This window comes from Somniosus microcephalus, unplaced genomic scaffold, assembly GCF_052327205.1.
Source record: "Somniosus microcephalus isolate GS21.2 unplaced genomic scaffold, FLI_Smic_1.0 unresolved_chr2, whole genome shotgun sequence".
Lineage (NCBI taxonomy): Eukaryota > Metazoa > Chordata > Chondrichthyes > Squaliformes > Somniosidae > Somniosus > Somniosus microcephalus.
Genome location: NW_028225180.1, coordinates 94,339,362 through 94,367,078, shown reverse-complemented (window position 1 = coordinate 94,367,078; position 27,717 = coordinate 94,339,362). Strand labels below are relative to the sequence as shown.

General features: G+C 48.0%; 1 protein-coding gene across 1 annotated transcript in view; it reads right to left on the bottom strand.

Annotated features, from left to right (window-relative positions):
* Nucleotides 1-21,010, bottom strand: part of LOC147093048 (NACHT, LRR and PYD domains-containing protein 3-like) — a 48,362-nt gene extending 27,352 nt beyond the window's left edge. The window contains exons 1-4 of the mRNA XM_085976374.1: nucleotides 20,947-21,010; nucleotides 16,639-16,805; nucleotides 10,201-10,372; nucleotides 10,030-10,095 (exon numbers count right to left, since the gene is read on the bottom strand). Of these exons, the coding sequence (XP_085832500.1) occupies nucleotides 10,030-10,095; nucleotides 10,201-10,372; nucleotides 16,639-16,805; nucleotides 20,947-21,010 (469 nt within the window). The remainder of the gene's footprint in view (nucleotides 1-10,029; nucleotides 10,096-10,200; nucleotides 10,373-16,638; nucleotides 16,806-20,946) is intronic.
* Between the last annotated feature and the right edge of the window lie 6,707 nt (nucleotides 21,011-27,717).

Sequence of the window (27,717 nt, the reverse complement as noted above, 5' to 3'; positions counted from 1 at the left end):
TGTTCATGGGATATGTGGAACATTCTTTGTTCCAGTCCTACTCAAGTCCCCTCCCTCACCTCTTTTTCCGGTACATCGATGACTGTTTTGGTGCCGTTTCCTGCTCTCGCCCTGAACTAGATAAGTTCATTCACTTTACTTCCAATTTCCACCCTTCCCTCACCTTCACATGGTCCATCTTCGACTCTTCCCTTCCCTTGCTTGACTTCTCCATCTCCATTTCTGGCGATCGGCTTTCGACAAACATCCACTACAAGCCCACCGACTCCCACAGCTGCCTGGACTACACTTCCTCCCACCCAGCTTCCTGTAAGGACTCTATTCCATTCTCCCAGTTTCTCCATCTCTGCCGCATCTGTTCTGACGATGCCACCTTCCATACCAGTGCTTCCGACATGTCTTCCTCTTTCCTCAACCGAAGATTCCCCTCTACTGCGGTTGACATGGCCCTTGACTGTGTCTGTTCTATTTCCCGCTCTTCTGCTCTCACCCCTTCCGCTCCCTCCCAGAACCATGATAGGGTTCCCCTTGTCCTGACCTTTCACCCCACCAGACTCCACATTCAATGGATCATCCTCCGCCATTTCCGCCACCTCCAACGTGATCCCACCAACAAACACATCTTCCACTCACCTCCCCTTTCAGCATTCCGAAGGGACCGCTCCCTCCGTGACTCCCTGGTCACTCCTCAATCACAGCCAACAGCCCTTCTCCTTCACCTGGCACTTTCCCGTGAAAATGCAGGAGATGCAACACATGCCCTTTTACCTCCTCCCTTCCCACTGTCCTGGGCCCCAAACACCCCTTCCAGGTGAAACAGCGATTTACTTGCACATCTTGCAATTTAATATACTCTATTCGCTGCTCACGATGCGATCTCCTCTACATTGGGGAGTCCAAACGTAGATTGGGCGATCACTTTGCAGAACACCTCCGTTCAGTCCATACGGGTGACCCTGAGCTTTCGGTTGTCTGTCACTTTAATTCTCCACTTCACTCCCACTCTGATCTCTCTGTCCTCGGCCTCTTACATTCTAATGAAGCTCAACGTAAGCTCGAGCAGCAGCACCTCATCTTTCGTTTAGGCACTTTGCAGCCTGCCGGACTCAACGTAGTGTTCAACAATTTCAGATTATAATCCCCGCCCCCATTTTTCATGCAGTATGATTCTGCCATTCCCATTTGCAACATTTTCACAGCATGTTCTTTCAATTCCTTCCTCCCCTCCGAAGCCCCTCACCCCGCCCCCCTGTCTCTGCACCTGCTTAATATCTGTTACATTTCCAGCTTTTTCCAGTTCTGATGAAGGGTCCCAGACCTGAAACGTTAACCCTGTTTCTCTCTCCACGGATGCTTCCTGGCCTGCTGAGTATTTCCAGCATTTTCTGTTGTTATTTCAGATTTCCAGTGTCTGCAGTATTTTGCTATTATATAGCGTGTAATAAGAGTTGTGGTGGGGCCTATTAGAAACAAAGGAGAGATACATGCTTAGAGGTGCAGGGCAAGGCTAGAATACTCAACGTGCACTTTTTATCAGTGTTTGCTAAGGAAGTGGATGCTGACAAAATATCAGTAGAAGTGGAAAAGGTAGAAGCAATCGAGTGGTGAAGATTGATAGACAGTATATACTAGAAAGGCTGGGTATGCTTCGAGTGGAGAAGTCGCCTGGTCCAGACGGCTTGCATCCCAGGTTAGTGAGGGAATTGTGGGAGGAGATAGCGGGTGGGCTTGCAATTTTTCCAATCTTCCCTTGATGCGGGTGGGGTGCCGAAGGATTGGAAAGTGGAAAATGTGACACCATTATTCAAGTAAGGGTGCAAGAACAATCCGAGTAACTACCGGCCGGTCAGTTTAACATCAGTGGTGGGTAAAGTTTTAGAAACAATAATGAAGGAAAAAATTAACAGCCACTTGGAGAGTATTACCCTAATTAAGGAGAGCCAACACGGATTTGTAAAAGGCAGACCGTGTTTGACGAATCTAATTGAATTTTTTAATGAAGCAACAAAGAGGATTGATGAAGGGAATGCAATAGATGTTGTCCACATTGATTTTCCGAAGGCGTTTGACAAAGTACCACATAGAAGGCTGATTAACAAAATTGAGGCTCATGCAATAGATGGGGCAGTGGCAACGTGGGTAAGGATTTGGCTTAAGGACATAAAACAGCGAGTTTTTTTAAATGGCCGTTTTTCAGACTGGAGGATGGTAGACATTGGTGTTCCCCAAGGGGCCAATACTAGGGCCATTGCTTTTTTATATATATATATATATAATATATGTGACTCTGGATATTGGAATACAGTGTAGAATATCTAAATTTACCAGATGTTACTTAATACAGAGAAGTGTGAGGTGATGCATTTTTGCAGAAGGAACAGGGAGAGGAAATATACACTTAATGGCACAGTTTTAAAGTGTGTGTAGGGACAGAGGGACTTGGAGTTAATGTGCATACGTCCTTGAAGGTTGCAGGACATATTCAGAGAGTGGTTAACAAAGCATTTTGGCCTAGAATTTCAGTATAGCCAGTTTTGGGGCGCTAATGTTAGCGCCCGCCCGAAGTTAGCGCCCGCCCCAAAGTGGCACCACCTTGCCGGAAATTCAGTCGCTTCACCCAAATAGGTTGCTGGAGCGCTAAAAGAGGCGTTCCACTACCATCTTTAGGCGCTAAGTCGGCGGTGCAGAGGGATAGCGCCGAGGCGGGGCGCAGCGCGGGTGCGGTCATTTTTTGATTGACAGCCAAACCCGTGGCGCCAACCAGCTCTTAAAGGGGGAAGGGACGATTTGGTCTGCTGCCACGCCCTGCGCACTGCAGCTTTGCAAATAGGCCTCAACACTGCTGCTCAGCCCCAGGGAGTCATGGCAACGCCAGAGAAGGCCCGTGAGCGTGCCCTGCGTTTCTCAGAGCGTGATCTGGGAATAATGGTGACAGCTCTGGAGAAGAGGCGCAGGATCTTGTTCCCAGAGACTGGGAGGAATCCGACCCACCAAGAATACACCAGAGCCTGGAAGCAGATCGCCAACAGGGTGACGGTCACCGGCGATGCCCCCAGGACCCACACCCAATGTCGGAAAAAATTCAACGACCTGACCAGGATTGTCAGGGTGAGTACCCTTTCCAGTCTCCTTCTCATTCTTGCATGTACACCTGACATGATGGGCAAAGGGAGCTGAAAGGCCTAATGGCCAGCCCTCAGCCAGCAGCTTTGGGACTGTCATGAGCATCAATTGCCCATTCTGCACTCTACACTCTGGCCAAGCTATTCCACCATAGGAGGCAGTGCACAGTACATCAGGGCTACACTCTGGCCAAGCTATTCCACCATGGGAGGCAGTGCACACTACATCAGGGCTACACTCCTTACTTACAGCCCGTCCTTTCTCTTGCAGGCTAAACTTGCCAATAAGTGCCAGGCCCGTGCCAGGACCAGGGGAGGCCACGCCAAGCTGCAGAAGCTCACTCCCCTGGAGGATCGCGTGAGTGGGCTCATGGGAGCCCGGCTGATCGTGCCCACAGCGTGCGGAGCAGCCGACCCTCCACTGCCCGGCAATGGTAAGGACCTCGCCTTTTGGCCCTCTTGCGTCGCACTTGCGCATCCGAGCTACATCCTTTGCCACTGTCCCACCAATGCGCTGAATGCCACCAGTCCTGACTCCCTCGCTGATGCCGTCTCCTCACTCTAAAGCTACTCATGTGCATTCCTGCTTTCAGCTGGTGACACCAGGTCCATGAAGCTGCCAGTGACAGCCCCTCCGAGCAGGAGGAGGAGGAGGAGGAGGAGGAGGAGGAGCAAGAGCAAGCCGGACCATCAGGGGAACTCTCAGATCCCGCAGGAGAGGACAAAATGATTGACACGTCCTCACTGCACGAGTGCCTGGACCAACTGTCGCAGGGGATTGCAGCTGCTGGGACCAGTGGCGTCTAGCCACCCAGGAGCCCTGCGCATGGGCCGCGGCCTTCCCCCAAAGGGGGGAAGGATCAGAGGGGAGTGCAGTTGATCGGGACACTCGTTGCCACCAACGTGGTAAGGTTCCCCTAGTTCGGTCCCCTGCTCCCCAGCGAGAGAGTCCCAACTCCAGTCCGGACACCTTCACCTCGGAGGAGGCGCGGAAGCTGGACAAGATGGCAGAGGATTCGGACCGGCGCCACACGGAGCTCATGCGTGTGGTGGGGCGCATGCCTGAGGCCATCGAGTCGCTGGCGAACAGTGTGCGCGAGTTCGGGGCATCAACTGCCGCGAGTGGCCGCATGCTCACTGATGCCGTCAAGTCCCTGGCGGGTGTGATGCGGGCGCACACCAGGACAACAGGGGCACTCACTGCTACCACACGCGCTGTCTCAGGCAGGCATCGCCAGGGCACCCGCCGCACTGCAGCATCCCAGCGAGCCGCTCCTCGGCTGATTGGTGCAGATCCTGCAGTGCGGGCCCGGCCGAGTGCCAGCGCGCCACAGCACCAGCCAGCGCATCCCAGACGCCAGCTTACCCACATTGTGCCATCCGTCGCTGCCACTCCCCCACTGGGGCGTCAAGGGCAAGCGGCTGGAGCTGATGGTGGCCAGGCTCAGGTGCGCCACTCAGCAGCCGGCCCCTCGAGGCCCAAAGGCCGTGTATGCCGCCCCCCAAGGGCATCTGGCGGAAGGACATCTGAGCCTCAGGCACCTTCCCCCAGCCTCGCAGCAGCCACTGGGCAGAGTTTGCGAAGGAGCAGCAGGCCGGGCAGGGGAGGCAAAAGGCTGGACAAGGTCTCGCCCTCGCGGGCCACTCAGTAGAGGGTGTGGCCAGCTTTCATTTTATATGGCGGTGGCCATCTTATTTTTGCCCATGGTTGTTTGGTTCGTGGGCTTATTTTTTGCGTTAAGGCCGAGGTTGAGGCCAGGTTTGTACAAATGTGGAGTTACTCCTCCCCAGTTTGTGGGAGTGAGTCGTTCGTTGGGCTTTTGTGGGGCCCATTGATTGTTTTTGGGGATTCATGTGGGAAGGGGTTTTCATTTTTGTGTAATAAATAATTATCTTTATTCATAGAGTCTCCATGGTTATTCTTGTCAGTGTTTGTTGGCTTCGTTGGCTGAGGGCTTGCGGAGCGGCTGCATTCATCTTCCCTCATGGCCACAAGGCATTCCCTGACAGGGGGCTTAGAAGTAACGTGTAATAAAGTGGCGTCGCGTGGCCCTTGGCCCTGGTCGCTCCCTCCTGGGAATGTACTCCAGCTCCTCCTCCTCCTCCTCCTGCTCCTCCTGCTCCTCCTCCTGAGGTGGTGGTCCAACATCAGGTGGCAGTGCCTGAGTCCTGCAGATAGCCAGGTTGTGTAGCATGCAGCAAACTACCACAAATTTGGAGACCCGGTCCTTCGAATACTGCAGAGATCCTCCGGAGTGATCAAGGCAGTGGAACTGCTGCTTGAGGACCCCAATAGTTTGCTCGATGATGTTGCGGGTGGTTTGATGGCTGTCGTTGTATGCCTCTTCAGCAGCGGTCCTGGGCGCGCGGAGCGGGGTCATGAGCCAGGTACACAAAGGATAGCCTTTGTCCCCGAGTAGCCATCCTCTTGGGGGAGGCTGTGCCTCGAACATGTCATGCACAGTACTCTGCCGCAGGATAAACGCATCGTGGCTGCTGCCTGGAAAGCTGGCATTGACAGCCATGATGCGCTGCTTGTGGTCACACACCAGCTGCACATTCAGAGAATGGTAGCCCTTCCTGTTGCGATACTGCTCGCCATGCTCCAGAGGGGCCCGCAAAGCCACATACGTACAGTCAATGGCGCCCTGCACCAAGGGGAAGGCCACGAGTCTTGCAAATCCCAATGCGCGCTGATGCTGGCTCTCCAGGGCCATGGGGAAGGAGATGAATTGGCGTCTCCTTCTGAACAGTGCTTCGGTCACCTGGTGGATGCAGTGATGCACGCCGTACTGGGAGATGTTAGCTATGTCCCCAGCAGCGGATTGGAAGGAGCCGGTGGCATAGAAGTTCAATGCCACCATCACCTTCACTTTCACCGACAGAGACATCCTGCACCTGAGCTTTGGACGCAGATCTCTGCGAAGCAGGTGGCAGATCTCTGCAACCACCTCTTTTCGGAATCGGAGCCTTCTAACACATCACGCGCCAGTCATGTTGAGGTAGGAGCGCTGCTGGCGGTATAGCCTGACTGGGTAAAGCCTACGTGGCCGACGCCTGTTGCCCCCTCTGCCTCTAGCCAGGGATGCCCCTCTCACAATGCGTCTGCGAGCCCTACGGACATGGCGCTGCAGTTCCGCGTTGGCACCCCATGCAACCCCCATCAAATCCTGGCAAACAGTCAAATTTCCAAAAGGCCACTTGCAGCGCTCTGGCCTGAGTCCAAAAATACCTGAGCTGTTGCTGCTTGAAACCAGCTAGCTATCCTCCTTGTTGTGTGTCCAGAAATGCGTTGCACAAGAGTGTTTGCTACAAAATGGCTGGCCTTTATACTGGAGGGTACGTCCCCTTTAATTTGCGCCCCCTGGGGCCCGCGCTGGCTGTGTTGTGTTCCCTTTTTCAAATGCTCCGGCCGCCAGCCGCACAATGGGGCGGTCCGACTGAAGTTTGGAATCGGGGCGGCCAAAGGGCGTTGCACGAGGATGTGACGTCATTTTCTGCGTGCGCATCCGGGCGGGCGCAAAACTTTGCGCCGGCGCTAACGGCCAACTTAATTTGGGGCGAGGCGCAAACTGCGCTGCGCCCGGGCGCAACACGCACAGCGCCCGACATTCACTTTTCTTTAGGCGCTAACTGCTGGCGCAACCAACTGAATTTCTAGGCCATTGTATCTTGGGCTTCATAAATATAGGTATTGAGCACAAAATTGGAGACCTTATGCTGAACCTTTATAAAGCACTGGTTAGGCTACAACTGAACCAATGCTTCTAATTCTGGTCACCACACTTCAGGAAGGATGTGAAGGTCCTTGAGAGGGTGCAGAGGAGATTTACCAGAATGGTTCCGGGGATGAGGAATCTTAGCTACAAGGACAGGTTGGAGAAGCTGGATTTCCTTTCATTCGAGCAAAGGAGGTTGAGGGGTGATTTGATAGAGGTGTACAAGATTATGACGGGTTTGAATAGACTAGATGGAGAAAGGATGTTGACACTAGTTGATGGTAAAAGGACTAATGGCTGCAGATTTAAGGTTTTGGGCAAGAGATACAGGGGGGACGTGAGGAAACGCTTTTTTACACAGCGAGTGGTGACCTGGGCTTAACTGTGAACGAAAGTGGTGGAAGCAGAGACGCTCAATGTTTTCAAGGGGAGACTGGATAGGCACTTTATGGAAATAAACTTGCAGTGCTACTTGGATAGTGCGGGGGAATGGGACTGACTGGATTGCTCTACAGGGAGCTGGGGCGGACTCCATGGGCCAAATGGGCTCCTTCTGCGCCATTATGATTCTATGGCCTTTCTCCAGACCAAAAAACAACCGTTCACCACTACTGTCTGTTTGCTGTCACTTAGCTAATTTCTTATCACTGCTGCCATTGTCGCTTTTATTCCGGGGGCTTCAACTTTGTTGGCAAGCCTTTATGTGGCACTTTGTCGAACGCCTTTAGGAAATTCATGTACACCATGTCAACTTCATTGCCCTCATCAACACTCTCTGTTACCTCATCAAAAAAATCGATCAATTTGTTTAAACATGATTTGCCTTTAACAAATCCGTGCTGGCTTTCCTTAATTAATACACACTTGTCCAAGTGACTTTTAATTTTGTCCCTGATTATTGTTTCTAAAAGAATGCCCACTTCCGTGGTTGTAGTTGCTCGGTTTATCTGTATATCATTTTTTGAGCAAGGGTGTCACATTTTCAATTCTCCAGTCCTCTCACACCATTCTCGTTTCTAAGGAGGATTGCAAAATTATGTCCAGTCCCTCCGTGATTTATTTCTACACTTCCCTCAGTATCCTACGATGCATCCCATAAGGTCGTGGTGACTTACCTACTTTAAGTTCAGCCAGCCTTTCTATTACCTCTTCTTTATCATTTTTACCCCATCCATTATCTCCTATACCTCCTGCTTCAATATGTCTATGGCAGCATCTGCTTCCTTGATGAAGTCAGATGCAAGTACTCATTTAGCACCTTAGCCATGCCCTCTGCCTCCATATGTAGGTCTCCTTTTTGGTCCCTACTCGGCCCCACCCCTCCTATTACTACCCGCTTACTATTTATATGCCAATAGAAGACTTTTAGAATGATTTTGTTAACTGCCATTCTATTTTCATACCTTCTCTTTTCCCCTCTTATTTTCTTTTGCAGCTCTTGCTTGAGCTTCTATATTTTGCCTGATTCTCAGATGTAATCTCGATCTGAAATCTGTCATAAGTGCTCTTTTTCTGCTTTTTCTTACACTCTATCTCTTTCGTCATCCACGGAGCTCTGACATTATTTGCCCTACCTTTCGCCCCAGTGGGAATGTACCTCGACAGTATCCAAACTATTTCCTCTTTAAATGCAGCCCATTGTTTGATTACAGGTTTGACTGCCACTCTTTTGATCGCATTTACACGGGCCAGGTCTGTTTTGATTCCACGGAAAATTGCCTTCCACCAATTAAGTATTTTAACTCCACATTGCTCCCTGTCCTTTTCCATATCTAATCTAAACCTTATGATATTATGACCATTGATCCCTAAATATTCACTTTGCTCCTCTTGTCCTACCTCATTCCGCAGAACCAGAGCCAGCAATGCCTCCTCTCTCATTGGACTGGAAACATACTGATCAAGAAAGTTCTCCTGAACACTCTTCAGAAATTCTTCCCCATCTCTGCCCTATGGGGTTTCAGAGTGTATCAGGATTCTGCCAGGTGTGTCTGGCATTTCACAGTGAATCATGGTCCTGCCAGGTGTGTATGGGGAACATAGTGTATCAGGATCCTGCCATGTGTGTATGGGGTTTCACAGTGAATCAGGATCCTGCCAGGTGTGTATGGGGTTTCACAGTGTATCTGAATCCTGCCAGGTGTGTATGGGGAACATAGTGTATCAGGATCCTGCCATGTGTGTATGTGGTGTCACAGTGAATCAGGATCCTGCCAGGTGTGTATGGGGTTTCACAGTGTATCAGGATCCTGCCATGTGTGTATGGGGTTTCACAGTGAATCAGGATCCTGCCAGGTGTGTATGGGGTTTCATAGTGTATCTGAATCCTGCCAGGTGTGTATGGGGAACATAGTGTATCAGGATCCTGCCATGTGTGTATGGGGTTTCACAGTGAATCAGGATCATGCCAGGTGTGTATGGGGTTTCACAGTGTATCAGGATCTTGCCAGGTATGTATGGGGTTTCACAGTGTATCAGGATCCTGCCATGTGTGTATGGGGTTTCACAGTGTATCAGGATCCTGCCAGGTGTGTATGGGGTTTCACAGTGTATCAGGATCCTGCCAGGTGTGTATGGGGTTTGACCGTGTATCAGCATCCTGCCATGTGTGTATGGGGTTTCACAGTGTATCAGGATCCTGCCAGGTGTTTATGGGGTTTCACAGTGTATCAGGATCCTGCCAGGTGTTAATGGGGTTTCACAGTGTATTTGGATCCTGCCAGGTGTGTATAGGGTTTCACATTGTATCAGGATCCTGCCAGGTGTGTATGGGGTTTCACAGTGTATCAGGATCCTGCCAGGTGTGTATGGGGTTTCACAATGTATCAGGATCCTGCCAGGTGCGTATGGGGTTTCACAGTGTATCAGGATCCTGCCATGTGTGTATGGGGTTTGACAGTGTATCAGGTACTTGTCAGTTGTACTTAACACTTCACAAGTGATAGCGATCAGCAGCTGAATTTAGAGCACGTTTACAGGAAACAATAAAAATCATATTAATTGTAACTTGAATTGACAGTGAGTAGTTCAGAATTGATGACAAATCCAAACCACGTTCAATCCTGTTTACCCAGACTTTGCGCCTCTGATTCCCATATTCTGACAATCTCTAAACATATGGCTACATTCAATCATTCCGATTTTCCGAAGGTAAATAAACGTTTTTTAATCTCCATTCCATCACTTACCTTTCAGTTGACTGGGTATTTCGGATAAATCTCGTGCGATGTTCATGTAATCAACTGGATCAAAACCTGTTTAAATCAATTAAACTTCATGGAATCATATCTGTGTAACATTATAATAAAGTCTGCAGTGTTTGAATCTGAATTTGCTTTCAGTGTGTGATTTTACCGTACCATGTTCCTGTATTTCTATCAGTATTTTGTTCAGCTTTGGTAACCTGTGGCGCATTTTCACAAATGATTCCCACATCACCCTTAGGGCCTGAGAGCCTTTATCCATCACCAGGTTTAGAAGAAGTTTGGAACTGTCCTCCCGGTTTCCCTTCTCCGCGAGCTCAGTTATTTTCTCTTAAAACATTAATGAATATATTGAGGACCGCATTGAAAGACAAACAGTGAGAATGGGAAGGAAATGATCTGCTCAGTGATGGGATCTCCAATTTGTTTTGATCAAAGAAAACAATCACAAGGCCGGGTACTGATCCATTCTGACCAGGGGGACAATATTCTGTAAACATCTTGATCCACTCATTAACGGGACATACATGTAAAGAAACTAAAATAAAATCAGAAATATCATTTCTGGAAAGTCAGGAATCACTGAGAATCTGCAATAGTTTCAATGGGATTAATTTTCTCTGCCCTTCCGTCTCTAACATGACATCAGATTAATGATTGATAAGATGATGCACTCGGTCTAATGTTAAGTGAGGGAAGCAGCTAGAAAACTGGCTGAGAATTTACACCGACTGATCAAAACAACCATTGGTGGTTATCGGTGTGGAGAATCGACCAGTAATTCTAACAATGAAAATTCCCTTCACTCTAATCTCTTGTTCCCCCTCAGTAATTGAAATATTATTTTGCACACCCGCTGCCAGTATGAAACCTCGATAACCAGGAGCACATGTCCAGCAATGGGGCACTTTCATCGACAATAGCCTAAATTTATATGTCGTCTTTTTTAATTCCATTTTTTAATTCACAGGATGTGGGCGTCACTGATGGGGACAGCATTTATTGCCCATCTCTAGTTACCTTTGAGATTGTAGGGGTGAGATGCCTCCTTGAGGCGCTGCTGTCTATTTGGTGAAGGTACTCCCACGGTGATGTTAGGGAGGGAGTTCCTGGACTTCAACCCAGCGATGATGAAGGAACAACAATATATGTCCCAGTCAGGATGGTGTATTCCTTGGAGGGGAACTTGCAGATGATGATGTTGCCCTGCTCCTTTTGCCTTTGTCCTTCTAGGTGATAGAGGTCAAGAGTTCATGAGGTGCTGCTGAAGAAGATTGGCAAGTTGCTGCAGTTCATCTTGTAGCTGATAAACACTTCAACCACCTTCCGCCAGTGGTACTGGTCAAGTGGATTGCTTTGTCCTGGATGGTGTCGAGATTTCTTGAGTATTATTGGAGTTGCACTCATCCAGGCAAGTGGAGAGTATTCCATCACACTCCTGACTTTTGCCTTGTAGGTGGTGGTAAAGTAAATACTCGAAAATCCATTTGGGCATTGATAGTTTAAACTGCAAAAATGGCAGTGTGTTGTCACTGAAATCACTTTAGCGGCTTTAAGAATATTCAATAACTGTTTAGTAGCAGGCGTCTCGTTTGCAAAAACTACTGATAAGGAAGTAAGGAGGCAATTGGGACAGGAATAATAAACTATAAAATGTACCAAATGATCAAAAACTGCTGAGGTGTTCAGCCTTTCCTCACTGCAAAAACAACGGCCCTATCAGCGTTCGCCATTATTACACCACTGAAAATGACCACAACATCAGGATTTAGCACATGGGCATCTAAATCTGGACATCCTGAAGTTGCGGTATGTCCTTCCTTGCTCTGACACTGGCTGCGCCGTGGACGAGGGCTTCCCATTCGAAGAACCTAAAGTGCCAGGTGGGAGCTGATCACTCTGCTGCCTTGACATGGATTCCTTGGTATAAAGGTTGTATGTATCGCTTGAGGCTTGTGTGAATTGCTACATCATTATTATGGATTATAAAATATAACTTTTGATAACAAAATATGTAGTGTATTGCCCAGATAAGTCCTGTTCACAAAAGGCAGATCAAATCCAATCCAGCCAATTAATGTCCTATCAAACAACTCTCAATCTTCAGCAAATTGAGGGATGCAGTCATCAAAATACAGTCAAGCAGCACTTACTCACCATTAATCAGCTCACCGGTGCTTAATTTAGTTTTTACCAGGACCAATTGGATCCAGACCTCATCAGAGCCTTGGTCCAAACATGAACAAAAGAGTTAAATTCCAGAGGTGAAGGTAGAGTGATTGTCCTTGACATCAATGCAGCATTTTACCGAGTAGGGTTGAGAGAAAGCAGAAAGTATGTGTTTAGTTTTAAGGAGGAAATGAAGCTGGAAAGGTGGAGCGATCTAGTGAGTGAATTCCAGAGCGTAGATCCTAAGGCAAATGCATGCTGTACCACCACTGGTAAGCAGAAGGTCGAGGGGTGCACAAGAGGCCAGAGATCGTGGAACAGGCAATCCTAGGCCTGCAGAAGGTTTCTGCACTGGAGCTGGATACAGAGATAGGAGAGGGCGAGGTGGTGAAGGAATTTATATTGGAAGATGGACAGAAGGCATTCGAGGACCGGGAAAGAGCACATGAGCGTTGGTTAACGGGGTTTGCGGCAGGACAGGGTACAAGCAAAGATTTGGATGAGCTGACGTTCACGGAGGGCTCAGGAAGTTCGGTCGGCCAGGGGAGCATTATTATGATGAAGGATAAAGGTGACAAATGCACGGCTGAGGTATCAGCAGGAGATGGGCTGAGGTAGGAGTGGAGGTGGACAATGTTATGAAGGTGAAGATGTGGTATTTGAGATGGAGAGGATGTGGGGTCGAAAGCTTATTTCTAGAGAATATAGGATGCCGAGGTTGTGAACATTTAGGTTTAGCACCAGAGAGTTGCCGGGGAGGGGAATGTAATCAAGCGGTGAGAAGACAGAGTTTGTGGGATTGATATTAGATGATGATTCAGTCTTCCCAATATTTAACTGGAAATCAATCAAACTAAATAAACGGCATGATCTAAAGAAATATACAGATGCTAACCAGTGCAAGAATATAAAAAGACTTAGCTACCAATCTCTCAGTCACTATCTCCATAATCAAACTACCACCAAATTAAAGTTAACCGACAATAAATTACAGAATGAATGAGCTCAATTTACTGCTGTTCCCTAGGGTCACAAAGTTAAGATGTATAAGGCTAGATTTAAGTTAGATGTCAGGAGGTAGTTCTTTCCCAGAGAACAGTGGATGTCTGGAACAGGCTGGACCTGTTCAAATCAAATCAAATCGACTTTTATTGTCATTGTTAGTGCACAAGTGCAGTACAACGAAATGTAGGCTTACGGCTCCCGAGAGTGTACATTTGGATTAAGACATTTAAACATTCAACATACATTTGGCTTGTAGTATATTAACATAAACATAATCATAATAAAGTGCATTGGCAGATGTGCAGGCTTTAGAGTTTATTTGTGGAGTTCAGTAGGATGACAGCCCTGGGAAAGAAGCTGTTCCTAAATCTGGTCGTACGGGTGCGAATGCATCTGTAGCGTCTCCCAGATGGCAGGAGGGCGAACAGACTGTGGCTGGGGTGGGTAGGGTCTTTGATGATGGACTGTGACCTCCGTAGACAGCGTTTCTGGTATATGTGCTCTATGGTCAGTAGCCGGGTGCCGGTAATGCGTTGGGCAATTTTGACTACCCGCTGCAGGGCCTTCCGATCATAGTAGCTACAGCTGCCATACCATACTGTGATACAGTTTGTCAGGATGCTCTCCATAGTGCAGCGATAAACGTTAGAGAGGATCAGGGGTGACAGGTTACATCCCTTCAGCCTCTTTAGGAAATATAGGCGCTGCTGGGCCTTCTTCACCAGAGAGGAGGTATTGAGGGACCAGGAGAGGTCTTCCGTGATGTGGACTCCGAGGAACTTAAAGCTGTCCACCCTTTCCACCACAGCCCCATTGATGTGGATGGGGGTGTGACTTCCGCCTTTGGACTTCCTGAAGTCCACAATGATTTCTTTGGTTTTCTTGATGTTAAGGGCCAGGTTGTTATCGGCGCACCACTTCACGAGATGCTGGACCTCCTCCCTGTAGGCTGACTCATCGTTGTTGGTGATCTGGCCTACTACCGTGATGTCATCTGCAAACTTGATGGTGTTGGAACCATTAACAGTCACACAGTCGTGGGTGCAGAGGGAGTAGAGGAGGGGGCTCAGCACACATCCTTGTGGGGCCCCCGTGTTCAGGGTTAGGGCGTGGAGGTGTGGTTACCTAATTTGACAGACTGGGGTCTGTTTGTTAGGAAGTCCAGGGTCCAGTTGCAGAGGGAAGTGTTCAGGCCAAGAGTTTGGAGTTTGCTGGCCAGCTTGTTGGGGACGATAGTATTGAATGCTGAGCTGTAGTCTATGAACAGCATTCTGATGTAGGTCTCCTTACCATCTAGGTGATTCAGTGCCGAGTGTAGAGCAGTTGTGATTGCATCCTCCGTTGATCTGTTTGCACGAGAGGCAGGAACACTGGCTTTGATGTGGGCTAAGACCAGTCTCTCGAAACACTTCATTATGATGGGTGTGAGTGCGACAGGTCGATAGTCGTTCAGGCACGTCACAGCCGTTTGTTTTGGCACAGGAATAATGGTAGCGGTCTTGAAGCATGTAGGGACAACTGCCTGGGCCAATGACAGATTGAAGATGGCTGTGAAGACATCAGCCAGCTGATCAGCACATTCCTTGTGTACCCGTCCAGGGATGCTATCCGGTCCAGCAGCCTTTCGTGTGTTCACTCCGCATAGAACACCCCTTACGTCGGATGTCGACAGAGTGAGCACCTGGTCTTCCGGGGGAGGCAAGGCTGTGGTAGCCGGCTCCCTGTTGTCCCTGTCGAAGCGAGCGTAGAAGTTGTTAAGCTCCTCCGGAAGGGAGGCATCGCTAGCCGGGGGGCTGGTGTTTTTGCCCTTATAGTCAGTGATGGACTGGATGCCTTGCCACATGCGCCGGGTGTCCGAGTTGTTGCGGAAGTGATCCTCTATCCACAGTGTCTGTTTCCTTTTGGCATCCTGATACCCTTTTTTTTGTTTCTGATGGGGTGGAGATCACCTCCTACAGAAGGTAGGTACTGCAGGGAATTCTGGGTCAGAGTGATCTCCTGGACTTTTTTCGATCGCCCAGATGGGTCGGAAAGGAAGTTCCCAGATTTTTTCCCCCAAATTGACCTGGAATTTTACCTGTATTTTTGCCTCTCCCAGGAGATCACATGGTTTCGGTTGGGGTGGGGAGGAGTGTATGGCCTAGAAATTCGCTATCGCCGCGCCAGGTCTTTAGCGCCCGAAAGTTAGCGCACGCCCGGATTCCCGTAGCGCCCGCCTGAAATTCAGTTGCAGCGCCCCAAGACGGAGGCGGGCGCTATTGCAGTGTTTGGCCGCCTCCGCTTGGGGCGCCGAAAGTCAATTTCAGGCGTCCAGCTGCCGCAGCGCCACCCGATGCGGTGCGGCAGGCTGGGGTACTGCAGGCCTCCTCCTTCTCTTAAGGAGGAGCTGCCTGCAGCCGTGAGATCGCCGCTGGATTCCCCCGGCAAATGAGCCCGGCACCACGGAGAAGTGCCGGGCTCGCGGGGGTCAGAGACCAATGCCGCGGGGGGGGTTGGTGTGGGAGTCCGGGGAGGAAGGTGCGGCCAAGCGGCCGCCGGGAAAGCGGCCGGCCGCACCTCCACCTTTATGCCCCGGCCTCTCGGAGCTGCAAGGCCCCGTTTTACAAACGCTCTTTGCGCCCGCTACGGGAGAGGTGGCGGCAACTGAATTTGGGTGTCGGGCCGGCATCGCGTTGGAACTGGGGCATTGCGCACACCGATGACATCATCGCTGCCGGCGCAGCGCTACCGGCTAACGCCACCATTTGCGCTACACTGAATTCCAGGCTACCAACAGCGCCGGCGCAAAAGACCTCTTTAGGCGCTAAGTGGGCGCTAACACCACTGAATTTCTAGGCCTATATGTTGTGATACACAAGGTATCACAATTGTGTGGGACAGACTCAATGAAGTGACATTGACCAACAAGAGCACAGGACCAGGAAATGGCAGACTGAATGAGCTCAATCTCATATTATTCCTGGGGAGTGACATTCCCCACCAAGAACACAGGACCAGGAAATGACAGACTGAATGAGCTCAATCTCATATCCATTCTGGGGACTTACATTCCCCACTAAGAGCACAGGACCAGGAAATGACAGACTGAATGAGCTCAGTCTCCTCTTTCTGCTGGGAAGTGCCAATTCCCACCAAGAGCACAGGACCAGGAAATGACACACGGAATGAGCTCAATCTCATATTCCCTTCTGGGGACTGACATTCCCCACCAAGAGCACAGGGCCAGAGGATTTCCTCTTTTGCACTCAGTTGTCACCTTTTCGTATCATGGTTTCAGATTCACAATATTTGCAGTTTTATCCTCTATTCCCCCATTTGCCGGTTTCAATTCCATAACATTCTATAATTCTAAAATTTGATATTTTGTTAGTTCTGTGATGATAGAATAAACTAAACTCAATCTGCGTCTCTCTCACTTACGTGATATTCTTGTGAATTGAAATGGTCCTCTCCTGTTAACCAGAGACCGAGTCCCTCCACACCTTCTTCGATCGCCTGTTCTAGACTGTCCCGGTAGAATTTCGTCAACTGGAACAGCTGGTAATCGTCACACTTCGTCAAGAACCAAGTGATTGTAGTGTTCGGATCTGTGAACACAAATGGAGAAAACTAAATACTTTAACACTTTCTATCCGGGTGGCTATATTCCCTCTAATATCAAACGATTGAAAGCTCCTGTGAGCCACATTATCAAACAGCTTCTGATAACGCACATACACCGCAGGTTATATTTTGGGACAGTTGCGACTGCCAGTATTAAAGTCCTGTTGTTCTTGTACGGGTCCCTGCAGTGTCTGTGAATCTTCCCCTCTATCTCATCTCTGCTGCACGGCCAGCAATGCCCACCGAGAATTGTGATATTTCCCTTCCTATTCCTCAACTACGTCCGTACATAAGGATTTTATCTTAACAAAACTCCCGACACACCCTTCTTTTCTGGTGCCATCAGGGAACCCTTTCTTAATAGTGGCATCCACGGTTGTTTCTTTCTCCTCTCAAAACATTATGACCGGAATATTTTTCTAGAATTCTGTGAAAATCCAGGCAAATGAATGCAAAAGACAAGGCTGAAGCATTTGCAACTATCTTCAGCCAGGAGTGCCGAGTGGATGATCCATCTCGGCCTCCTCCTGAGGTCCCCAGCTTCACAGATGCCAGTCTTCAGCCCATTCAATTCACTCCACGTGATGTCAAGAAATGGCTGAAGACACTGGATACTGCAAAGGCTATGGGCCCTGACAATATTCCGGCAATAGTACTGAAGACTTCTGCTCCAGAACTAGCTGCGCCCCTAGCCAAGCTGTTCCAGTACAGCTACAACACTGGCATCTACACAGCAATGTGGAAAATTGCCCAAGTATGTCCTGTCTACAAAAAGCAGGACAAATCCGACCCGGCCAATTACCGTCCCATCAGTCTACTCTCAATCATCAGCAAAGTGATGGGAGGTGTCGTCGACAGTGCTATCAAGCGGCACTTACTCAGTAATTACCTGCTAACTGACGCCCAGTTTGTGTTCCGCCAGGGCCACTCAGCTCCTGACCTCATTACAGCCTTGGTCCAAACATGGACAAAAGAGCTGAACTCAAGAGGTGAGGTGAGAGTGACTGCCTTTGACATCATGGCAGCATTTGATCGAGTGTTGCATCAAGGAGCCCTAGCAAAACTGAAGTCAATGGGAATCAAGGGGGAAACTCTCCATTGGTTGGAATCATACCTAGCACAAAGGAAGTTGGCTGTGGTTGTTGGAGGTCATTCATCTCAATCACATGGCATCACTGCAGGAGTTCCTCAGGGCAGTGTCCTAGGCCCAACCATCTTCAGCTGTTTCATCAATGACCTTCCCTCCATCATAAGATCAGAAGTGGGGATGTTCGCTGATGATTGCACACTGTTCAGCACCATTCGAGACTCGTCAGATACTGACGCAGCCCGTGTCCATATGCAGAAAGACCTGGACAACATTCAGACTTGGGCTGACAAGTGGCAAGTAACATTCGCACCACACAAGTGCCAGGCAATGACCATCTCCAACAAGCGAGACTCAAACCATCTGCCCTCGACATTCAATGGCATTACCATCGCTGAATCCCCCGCTATCAACATCCTGGGTCTTACCATTGATCAGAAACTGAACTGGTCGAGCCATATAAATACTGTGGCTACAAGAGCAGGCCAGAGGCTGGGAATTCTGTGGCGAGTGCCTCACCTCCTGACGCCCAAAAGCCTTTCCACCATCTACAAGGCACAAGTCAGGAGTGTGATGGAATACTCTCCACTTGCATGGATGAGTGCAGCTCCAACAACACTCAAGAAGCTCGACACCATTCACGATAAAGCAGCCCACTTCATTGGCACTCCATCCACCACCTTCAACATTCACTCCCTCCACCACCGACGCACTGTGGCTGCAGTGTGTACCATCTACAAGATGCACTGCAGCAACTCGCCAAAGATCCTTCAACAGCACCTTCCAAACCCGCGACCTCTACCACTTAGAAGGACAAGGGCAGCAGACGCATGGGAACATCACCACCTACAAGTTCCCCTCCAAGCCACACACCATCCTGACTTGGACCTGTATCGCCGTTCCTTCACTGTCGCTGGGACAAAATCCTGGAATTCCCTTCCTAACAGCATTGTGGGTGTACCTATACCATATGGACTGCAGCGGTTCAAGAAGACGGCTCACCACCATCTTCTCAAGGGCAAATAGGGATGGGCACTAAATGCAGGCCTAGCCAGCGACGCCCAATCCCATCAATGAATTTAAAAAAAAACTGTCTTATAGATACCAAATCACAGCTCACATGCCTCTTAAGATCCATATGTGTTTGGAGTGATTTGCACATATTACCGGCAAAGCACTCAATCCAAATTCCATTTCCTTTGAATATTTACCCGTTTTCATTTTTCATTTAATAGCAAGTGACTTTATCGCTCACTACTTGAAAATATTTTCCTTCTTTCCTGGTAATGGCTTTTCACTATTTCATAATCTTGTGTTCCATCTCTAACAGTTTTAATAATTCCTCTCTCTAGTCTCAGATCCTGAAATTTCCCAACTTCCATTCCTATCAGCTTCTCACTGCTCCATTCATTTTTATGCAAAACCATTGTTGGCTATCGGTTCAGATCATGGCCATCCATTCCATTCTACCTGAACTCACTCTAGTGTCCCAAGAACGTGAACACTTCCCTTCTGCTCCAGCCCTGCCGCCGCACATTGAACTGCCCCATGTTGCACTACTGAAGCGAAACAGTGTAAAACAATCTGTAGATCACCACCTTGAATTACACTGAATGTACAACATAGAAACAGCTCATTTGGCTATTTTAGTCTGTGCTGGTGCTTACACACCACATGATTCCCCTTCAATTCTATCTACGTCACCTCAGCCTTTCAGCCCCTCTTTACAATCTTCTTTTTTCTATCACGTACTCATCTAGTTTCCTTTTGAAAGCATCTAAGCTATTTACTTCAATCACTTCATGCGATAGCAAATTCCGCACTTTAACCACTCTTTGAGGGAAGAAAGTTCTGCTTAGTTCCTTATTGGATTTATTATTAACTGTCTTGTACTTATGGACCCTAGTTTTGGATTTTCCCACAAATGGATACATTCATTCCACATCTACACTGTCCAAACAATTCAAAATATTGAAGAACTCTATCAGGTCGCATCTAAGATCTTTTTCTAAGGAAAAGTCCTGATCTGTTCAATATTTCCCGACAGCTGTAACCCCTCAGTTCTAGTACCATCCTTATAATTTTTTCTGCACTTTCTTCAGTGCTTGAATGTTATTTTGTATATTCTGGATACCAGCACTGTGCACTGTACTCGAAGTACTGCCTGACCAGGTTTCTTTACAAGTTTAAAATAACTTCATTAATATTGAACGCTAAACCCCCAGAAATAAACCCAGTGTTTGTTGGGGTATCTAAATGTTTTTCTGACCTCTGAAACTGTTTTAAGGAGTTGTTTACCTGTATTCCTAGTTATCTTTCCATTCTATCTCATTCACTTTGTATTTTCTAAGGTGTAGGTGATGTTTCTATTTTTCCTACCAAAGTGCATCACCACAGTTTTATCTATTTTAAATTTCATTTCCCACTTAACTGTCCCATCTGCAAGATTACGAATGTGTTCTTGTACTGAGAGCTTGTTTGTAGTCTAGTGCAGAAGTCTTAAAATTCCCTTCATAAACTTAAGTTATCGGTTCCTACCATGGATAAATTCTGCTCTCCTTTCCTTTCCAGAGATGGTCAAACCCGTTCCAGTAGGTTCTTCCCTCTGGCACCATGGAGGAAACTTACCATTCGCGACCTGGTCAGGGCTTCAGTAGAGTACGTGTATCCCCCTGACTGTAAAATCTCCCGTCACTATCGCTCTGCTATACATGTTCGCAACCTGCCCCTCACCTCAGCCAAACTTGGGGTGGTTTCCTGCTCCCTGGTGTCAAACTGTTGCTCAGGAAAACACTCCTCTGAATCACTGTCTCTATCCACCTTATAAGCTCCAATACCAAGTACATATTGGACAGTTCCAGTACTCAGGGGCTCCCTACAACTGTGACTGTGATGCCCCAGTGGAAAATCAGTCACTGCCCTCTTTTTACTCAGCTCCTGTCCTATTCCCTCACCCGGTGTGAGTTGTTGGTTCTTGCTGGAGATCTGGACCTTTTGTCAGGACGAACATAAAACTCTAAGGAATTTTGTGAACCAACCTGTGTCCATTCTCATTCTTCTTGAAGTTATTCGATCTTCTCCCCTGGTTGGACCTTCAGCCATTGTGGTGACAGGCGTTCCCAGATTCTTATTCCCTGTAATAAATGTAATATTAGGAGGGATAGATGGAAATAATAAAATGAGATGGAGAATATTGCCTTGTTAAACATGATATCAATCCCTCCTCCCCCATCAGTACAACAGCTGTTAGCTCCGGGATCGAGCATTTCCCGAGTGTTATGATCAACTCTCCACATCAGGTGTGACACAGACAGCTGCCCAGTGAAATCCAGTGAGTTCCGCTGATCTCCACAACCCAGTTCCTGACGGGTTCGCATCGGCCAAGACTCCGCACTGGGAGCGCCTATTGGTGAGATTTACTCACACAGTGCAGGCGAAAACCAGCCTTATTCCTGAGGTAGAGAATATTCTGCAGGGAAATATGGAGTGGGGCGATCATTGATGAATTGAATAATCCACCAGTAGGTTTTCGCAGTCTGGTGGAATTGGATTATTTTTAAGCACAGATTTGTGTTGAATGACAAGATTGAGTTTTGATATTAAATTCTGGTGCTTTATGAATATGACATCTATCCACATATACAATATATAGCTGGGTGTGATCGCTCTGGTCTCTATGGGCAGTGACATTGTCCGTGTTTTCATGCAGACGTGTCCTGGTTGGTGTTTCTATTTGAATATATTCAGCATATCTCTCATGGTGTCAGCACCGACTATTGATCACTGTAGGGCATTTACCGCTGTTCCACTAATATTAACACCAATGTATAATGAAGTGCATCATGTAACTTTAAATGTTAAGATGCTGCTCAACATTGATTTGTGGATTATCTTTAGGGGTCTTGCAATCTCAAAATTGGCCATGTATATATAAGTGGTGGATTTGCCTGCTGTTTAACAAACACAATTCTGCAATTGTACGCGTGTCTCGCTGTATGTGTGTCCACGTACGTGCGTTCAATCAAATTCTCAATCAGTGACCTTTCCTTTCCCCACTGGGGAAATGTAAAAGTGATTCAGTCTCGGATCAGTAATACCTCCAAAATGTAATTGAAGTTATTCTCCCGCATTAAATTATAACCAAGTTTGAGATCTTGTAAGATTCAGTTATCTGCTGTGTCACTCACGCTGCCACTGGCACAATAAACACACAGCAACAACAACTTACATTTCCATCGAAACACATCACAAGGTGCTTCACAGAAGCCAAGCATGACAAAAGATGGGCTCAGACTAAAGGAGGTAGAAGGAGGCGTGGTCAGAATGTTGGTCACAGCAGTGAGTTTCGGGGGGTTCTAAAGGAGGAGGGAGCTGGAGAGGTCTACGTGGGGAATTGATGAGCATTGAGCTGGGATAACGGAAGGTACAGCCGCCATAGACATGGGGAGGAGTGGGCGAAATGTCACAAGAGGCCAGAGCCGCAGGAATAGAGCGATCTTGGTGGTGCTGGATTGTAGGGCTGGAGGAGAATACAGAGACAGGGAGGGAGAAGACCATGACGGAATTTAAACGATGTTGTCTGTTTTAATTTGCATGTGCTGGGGATCCACGAGCCATTGCAAGTTCGCAAGGACAGGGGGGATCTGTGAGCAGAGTTTTGATGCTTTTTTTCACACCGCAGTCGCAGCCACCCACACAACAGACCCAGCCAGGAACACCACTGAGCCAACTCCGCACCTCACTGACCGAGCCCCATACCCCACTGACCCAGCCCCATACCCCACTGACACAGCCCCACACCAAACTGACACAGACGCACACCCCACTGACCCAGCACCGAACCCCACAGACCCAGCCCTGAAACCCTACTGACCCTGCCCCGAAACCCCACCGACCCAGCCCCGAACCCCACTGACCCAGCCCCGATCCCCACTGAGCCAGCCCCGCACAACACTGATGCAGTCCCACACACCGCTGCCCAAGTCCCACACCCCAGTGACCCAGCCCCACATCCCACTGACCCATCCTGGCAACACACAGACCCAGCTCAACACCCCACTGACGCAGGCCCACACCCCAATGACACAGACCCACAACCCACTGACCCAGTCACACACCCTTCTGACACAGCCCCGCACCCCACTGACCCAGTCCTGCAGCCCGCAGACCCAGCATTGCACACCAATGATCCAGCCCCGCACCCCACTGACCCAGCCCCGCACCACACAGACACAGCCCAAAACCCCACTGACACAGCCGCACACCACACTGACCCAGAACCGCACCTCGCTGACGCAACCACGCACCCACCTGACCAAACCCCACACAAAATTGAACTAGCCCCGCACCACATTGACCTAGCCACACACCCCAGTGTCCCAGCCCCTCACCCAACTGACCCAGAAACACACCACAGTGAGCCAGCTGCGCCCAACCATTGACAGAGCCCCGCACCCCACTGACCAAGCCCCACACCACACTGTCGCAGCCCTGATCCCCACAGACCCAGCCCAGAACCCCACTGACCGAGCCTCGAAGCCCACTGACCCAGCCCCGCAACACACTGACACAGACCAAGCTCCACACATGACTGACCCAGCCCCACACCCCACTGACCCAGCCCCGCAACACAGTGACCCAGCCCCACACACCACTGACCCAGCCCCACACCCCACTGACCCAGCCCCGCACCTCACTGACCCAGCCCCATACACCACTGACCCAGCCCCACACACCACTGACCAAGCCCCACACCCCACTGACACAGCCCCACACCCCACTGACACAGCCCCACACCACACTGACCCAGCCCCGATCCCTACAGACCCAGCACTGAACACAATGACGCAGCCACGAACCCCACTGAACCAGCACCGCACAACATTGACCCAGCTCCGCACAACATTGACCCAGCTCCACACATCACTGCGCCATCTCCACACCACTCTAAACCAGCACCACACCCCACTGACCTAGTCGCAAATCCCACTATCCCAGCCCCACACTCAACTGACCCACCCCAACGCCCCACTGTCCCAGCCCCACATCCTACTGACCCAGCCGCACACCCCAGTGACCCAGCCCCACACCCCACTGACGCAGATCCACACCCCATTGATTCAGACCAACACAGACATGCCACTAATTCATCTCCACACCCGACAGACTGTGGTGATTATTCTTTATGTTTAGTAAGAAGTATTGTGATTGGTTGTTTGTTTCCTGCCTTGGGATATATGCTGTAATCTCATTGGTAGTTGATGTCATGTGATTTGTGGTGGCCATCTTAAATTCAGTTCTTTCCAGCCTTTAGTTGGGACTGGGTGTTGAAGAAGTGCTGCAGGATTTTTAAGTTAATAAAACCTAGATTAGAAAGGCAAATCTATTCTTTATTTCAATTTATTAACTTTATGTCAGAATGGAGCGATATCTACAACCAGAACGATTCAATGCTGACCCTAATTCTGCAGGAGTGGATGATAAATGGAAACACTGGTATTGTACATTTAAAAACTTTTTGGGCGTGTTGGATCAGGAGTCTCTAAATAAGCTGAATATGCTGATCAACTACATTGCTCCGGATGTGTATAAGTATATTTTGGACTGTAAAACTTACGAAGTGGCTATTTCTACATTGGAAAAGATTTTTGTTAAACCAAAGAATGAGGTATTTGCACGTCACCTTCTATCTGCCCGTAGGCAGCAGGTGGGAGAATCTTTGGATACTTATTTACAAGCACTTCGGTGCCTTAGTGTTAACTGTAATTATAAGGCCGTGACGGCTGAAGAATATAAGGAAGAATCGGTACGGGATGCTTTTATTAATAGATTACTGTCTAGATCAATTCCTCAGCGGTTGTTAGAAAATAAGACTTTGGATCTTAAGAGTGCTTTTGAGCAAGCTTCTACATTGGATGTGGCTCAGAGAAGTTCGGATTCTTATGCTCTTTTTAATCGGCCTGTGACTGAGGTTTCGGCAGTTCTGGATGAAAAGGAATTATGTGGGCTTAATAGGAGTGGTTTACTAGATTCTGAAATAGTTTCTACTTCAGCGGCTGTTGCCTCTAGGATTCAGAAGTGTTATTTTTGTGGGAACGTCCGGCACCCTCGTCTGAAGTGTCCTGCTCGGGAGGCTGTGTGTAGTAAATGCGGCAAGAGAGGTCATTAAGCACGTGTGTGTAAATCATCAGGTTCAATTACCTCCTCTGTGACTATTCAGCCTTTAGATAGGGCATTTATTGCATCAATTTCTGCTGCATTTGCTCATGGCCTAAACAAAGCTATATTTACAGCCCAAGTTAATGGGTTGGAAGTGAAGGCCCTTATAGATACGGGCAGTACCCAGAGTTTTATAAGTCTTCAGTTTGCAAAGGAGAAGCATTTGAAAATTTCGCCTGTTTCCTATCAGGTGTGTATGGCTCAGACGACTCTCACTTCACAAGTAGCTGGTTGTTGCCTTGTGAAATTGATTCTTTTGGTAATACGTATACTGATATACGCCTATCTGTTTTGCCTAATCTCTGTGTGGATATTTTGATTGATCATGATGTGCTTCAGTTACACGAGTCTCTCAGTCTTTCATTTGGAGGGATTAAGCCACCTTTATCTATCTGTGGATTAACCTCTTTATCCATTTCTCCATTATCACTTTTTTCCAATTTGATGCCGGATTGTAAGCCAATTGCTACCAAGTCAAGAAGGTATAGCAGTCAGGATAGATAATTTATTAATTCTGAAGTTCAACGTCTCTTATTGGAAGGAATCATTGAACGTAGTTGTTCGCCTTGGTGGGCACAGGTAGTTGTCACGACTAATGAGAGACATAAGAAACGAATGGTGATAGACTATTCCCAAACTATTAACAGGTATACTCAATTAGATGCGTACCATTTGCTTAAGACTGATGAGCTTATCAATAAAGTATCTCAGTATAAGGTTTATAGCACTATTGACCTAAAGAGTGCTTATCATCAGATTCCTATTGTTAAGAAGGATCAACCATATACGGCCTTTGAGGCTGGTGGAAAGCTATATCAGTTTTGCCGAATACCATTTGGTGTTACTAATGATGTTGCTTGTTTTCAACGGGCAATGGATGCTTTTATAAGTGATAACTCTCTCTCTGATACCTTTTCATACTTAGATGACATCACGGTGTGTGGCAAATCAAGGGTGGAGCATGATTCTAATTTAGAATGATTCCTTCAAGCTGCAGAAAAAGTTGGTTTAACTTTCAATAAAGAGAAGTGTACCTTTTCGACCACTGAGGTAAATCTACTGGGGTACATTATCTCGGGAAACAAGATTAAACCAGACCCAGAACGTCTGCGACCATTGATTGATTTACCTTGTCCTACTAATTCTAAGGCTTTGCAACGAGTTGTTGGACTGTTTTCTTACTATTCTAATTGGATTGCAAATTTTTCACAGAAGATCCGGCTTCTTATTTGGGTTACGACATATCCTCTATCATGGGAGGCCAGAACGTGTTTTGATAATTTTAAAAAGGATATCCTTGGAGCAGTTGTGCATTCTATTGATGAGCAGGTTCCTTTTGTGATTGAGACGGACGCTTCTGATTATGCAATTGGGGCTACTCTGAACCAAAATGGAAGACCTGTGGCCTTTTTCTCACGTACCTTGAACAATAGTGAAAAAAGGCATTCTTCAATAGAGAAAGAGGCATATGCAATAGTAGAAGCACTGCGTAAATGGAGACATTATTTATCGGGGCGACATTTTACGTTGGTAACTGATCAAAAGTCTGTGTCCTTTATGTTTGATGTCAAACATTTTGGAAAGATTAAGAATGATAAAATAATGAGGTGGAGGATTGAGTTGGCATGTTACCATTTTGATATAGTTTATCGTCCGTGAAGGATAATGTTGCTGCTGATGCGCTGTCGAGGGCTTATTGTTCTGTTATTCACGGAGATACGCTTATTAATCTTCACAATGCCTTATGCCATCCTGGGGTTACGAGGTAGATACACTTCGTACGCAGTAAGAATTTGCCCTTTTCAGTTGAAGAAGTCAAGCGAATGACTTCATCATGTTCTATCTGTGCTCGGTGTAAACCGAATTTCTTTAAGCCTCAACGAGCTCATCTTATAAAGGCTACTTCTCCTTTTGAACGTTTGAGCGTCGATTTTAAGGGGCCTCTTCCTTCAACGACTCAAAACCGATATATACTTACTGTTGTGGATGAGTTTTCAAGGTTCCCTTTTGCTTTTCCTTGCACAGATGTATCAGCTGCTACAGTTATCAAATGTCGGACTCAACTTTTTGTCATCTTTGGGATGCCTGCGTATATCCATTCGGATCAGGGAAGTTCTTTTATGTCTTCCCAGTTGAAGGAATACCTTCAGAGTCGGGGAATTTCTGCTAGCAGAACTACCCCGTATAATCCCCAGTGTAATGGACAGTGCGAATGATACAATGGGGTGATCTGGAAGGCAGTTATGTTGGCTTTGACATCCCGGAACCTTAAGAATACACAGTGGGAAATGATACTGCCTGATGCCCTGCATTCCATTAGATCATTGCTTTCAACGGCTACTAATGTGACCCCCCATGAAAGGCTCTTTAACTATCCACGGAGATCTACTACGGGATATTCGGTACCTTCATGGCTTACTATGCAGGGACCTGTGCTGCTTCCACGCCATGTTAGATTGTCAAAATATGATCCTTTAGTGGAGGAGGTGGAGCTGTTGGAGGCAAATTCCCAATATGCTCATATTCGATTCCAAGATGGGAAAGAAAGTACCGTTTCAATTAAAGACTTGGCTTCTTGTGGTGGCCTGCCC